The sequence below is a fragment of the Nerophis lumbriciformis genome, linkage group LG37 (genome assembly GCF_033978685.3).
Source record: "Nerophis lumbriciformis linkage group LG37, RoL_Nlum_v2.1, whole genome shotgun sequence".
NCBI classification, from domain to species: Eukaryota; Metazoa; Chordata; class Actinopteri; order Syngnathiformes; family Syngnathidae; genus Nerophis; species Nerophis lumbriciformis.
The window spans coordinates 7,577,501-7,580,000 of record NC_084584.2 but is presented as its reverse complement, the minus strand read 5'-3'; the positions used below and the strand labels follow the sequence as shown (position 1 = coordinate 7,580,000).

The 2,500-nt window shown below is 40.9% G+C and overlaps 1 protein-coding gene across 3 annotated transcripts in view; it reads left to right on the top strand.

Annotated features, from left to right (window-relative positions):
* The window catches only part of LOC133577460 (dynamin-2-like), a 52,629-nt gene that overhangs the window by 25,934 nt on the left and 24,195 nt on the right, over positions 1-2,500 (top strand). For all 3 annotated transcript variants that reach the window (XM_061931316.2, XM_072912595.1, XM_061931317.2), the window contains one exon: positions 2,006-2,144. In XM_061931316.2, the coding sequence (XP_061787300.2) occupies positions 2,006-2,144 (139 nt within the window). The remainder of the gene's footprint in view (positions 1-2,005; positions 2,145-2,500) is intronic.

The window sequence follows — 2,500 nt, the reverse complement described above, 5'->3', positions numbered from 1 at the left end:
GTAGAAGAAGAAGCGCTTCCTGTTCTATGGGGGCGGGTGCTTTCCTTGGCGGTTGCTTGCGTAGAAGAAGAAGCGCTTCCTGTTCTACCGGGAAAAAAGATGGCGGCTGTTTACCGAAGTTGCGAGATCGAAACTTTATGAAAATGAATCGTAATAAAGCGCACCGGGTTATAAGGCGCACTGTCAGCTTTTGAGAAAATGTGTGGTTTTTAGGTGCGCCTTATAGTGCGGAAAATACGGTAGCTACAATTGAGGCATAATGATGCAATATGTACATATAGCTAGCCTAAATAGCATGTTAGCATCGATTAGCTCGCAGTCATGCAGTGACCAAATATGTCTGATTAGCACTCCACACAAGTCAATAACATCAACAAAACTCACCTTTGTGGATTCATGCACAACGTTAAAAGTTTGGTGGACAAAATGAGACAGGAAAAGAAGTGGCATAAAACACGTCCTAGAAAGTCGCAGAAAAATATACATGTAAACAAACTAAGGTGAGTTCAAGGACTGCCAAAATTAGTAGGACAAAACGGCGCTCGCCAAATACTCTAATCAGTGAAGCATGTTTAATATAAACAGTGTGCTTTATAACAATTAGGGAGGTTTGTGTCATGTTTGTCCTCCTACAGAAACCATATTAAAACAAAAAAAATATTTTTTTCCCCTCAACTTTTTCCATTTTTCATACATTTTTGAAAAAGCTCCAGAGAGCCACTAGGGCGGCGCTAAAGAGCCGCATGCGGCTCTAGAGACGCGGGTTGCCGACCCCTGGTCTAATACCACATGAAAGTGGTTGGTTTTTGGCATCTTATTTGTCCAGCTTCCATATTCGTTTTTATACACTTTACAAGAAATACATTGGCGGCAAACTCCGTAGCTTGCTAGCTTGTTTGCGCTGGCTTTCGGAGACTCTTATTTTGAAAGAGCAGGCGCGATGGAGCGGCACTTTTATTGTGAAGACAGGAACTGTGCAGTCAGTCTTTAGGCTTTTGACGGGATGTACGGTTGAAATAAAAAAGGGTCTTTTTTTCCTTCACACTTTTGATTGATTGATTGGAACTTTTATTAGTAGATTGCACAGTACAGTACACATTCCGTACAATTGACCACTAAATGGTAACACCCCAATAAGTTTTTCAACTTGTTTAAGTCAGGTCATGTGACCACCTTGCTCTGTTTGATTGGTCCAACGTCACCAGTGACTGCATCTGATTGGTGGAACGGAGTGAACGTCACCAGTGACTGTATTTGTTGAAACGCAGGCACTATGAAGGTCTGTCTGACAGACCAAAACAAACAAAGCGTGCATTAACAGATCGATAAAAATTAGTAGCGAGTAGCGAGCTGAATGTAGATAAAAGTAGCGGAGTAAAAGTAGCGTTTCTTCTCTATAAATATACTCAAGTAAAAGTAAAAGTATGTTGCATTAAAACTACTCTTAGAAGTACAATTTATCCCAAAAGTTACTCAAGTAGATGTAACGGAGTAAATGTAGCGTGTTACTACCCACCTCTGAATATGACCAATGTATGATCCTGTAACTACTTGGTATCAGATCCATACCTAAATGTGTGGTATCATCCAAAACTGATGTCAAGTATCAAAGAAGAGAAGAATAAGTGATTATTACATTTGAACAGAAGTGTAGATAGAACATGTTAAAACAGAAAATAAGCAGATATTAACAGTAAATGAACAAGTAGATTAATAATCCATTTTTACAGTTTGTCCCTCATAAAGTGTACAAAATAATAGGTGTATAAAAGACACAATATGTTACTGCATAGACTAATTAGGAGTCTTTGTTTGTTTACTTACTACTAAAAGACAAGTTGTCTATTTTATTTCAGGACTAAATGACAATAATAAACATATGTGTCATGTACACTAACATTTGTTGTCACAATAATGACATTTTGTGTGGTCCCTCTTATTCAGAGTAGTATGTAAGCACGTGTTGCCATGGTGACAAGATGAGTTGATGGTGTCCCTGTGACAGGACGGGGCTGTTCACGCCCGACATGGCGTTTGAGGCCATCGTGAAGAAGCAGGTCATCAAGCTGAAGGAGCCGTGTGTCAAGTGTGTGGACATGGTCATCCAGGAGCTCATCAACACGGTGCGCCAGTGTTCCCACAAGGTGAGCGTGCACTAAGACACCAGGCTCATCAACACTGGTCACTAAGACTCCAGGAGAACCAGCTTTGGCCAAGAGTCCAGCTTTAGTGCGGGAACTTGGCCAAACTGGCCCAATGCTGTACTTTTCTTGTCAAATCCAACTCACTTTGGCCATCACTCCAGCAGCACTGAGAGCAGACTCAGCCAAACTACAAAATCATTCACCCAAACAAAATGCCCCAACGTAAGGTGCTATTGACTAGCATTAGCAGTTTTACATGGCGATTTCAACACTTCCAACTTTGTTCATGGAAGCTACAGTTAAGATGCACGTGATAAGTGCAATACTTACATTGGTGACACTTTTTGGGGCGCAAC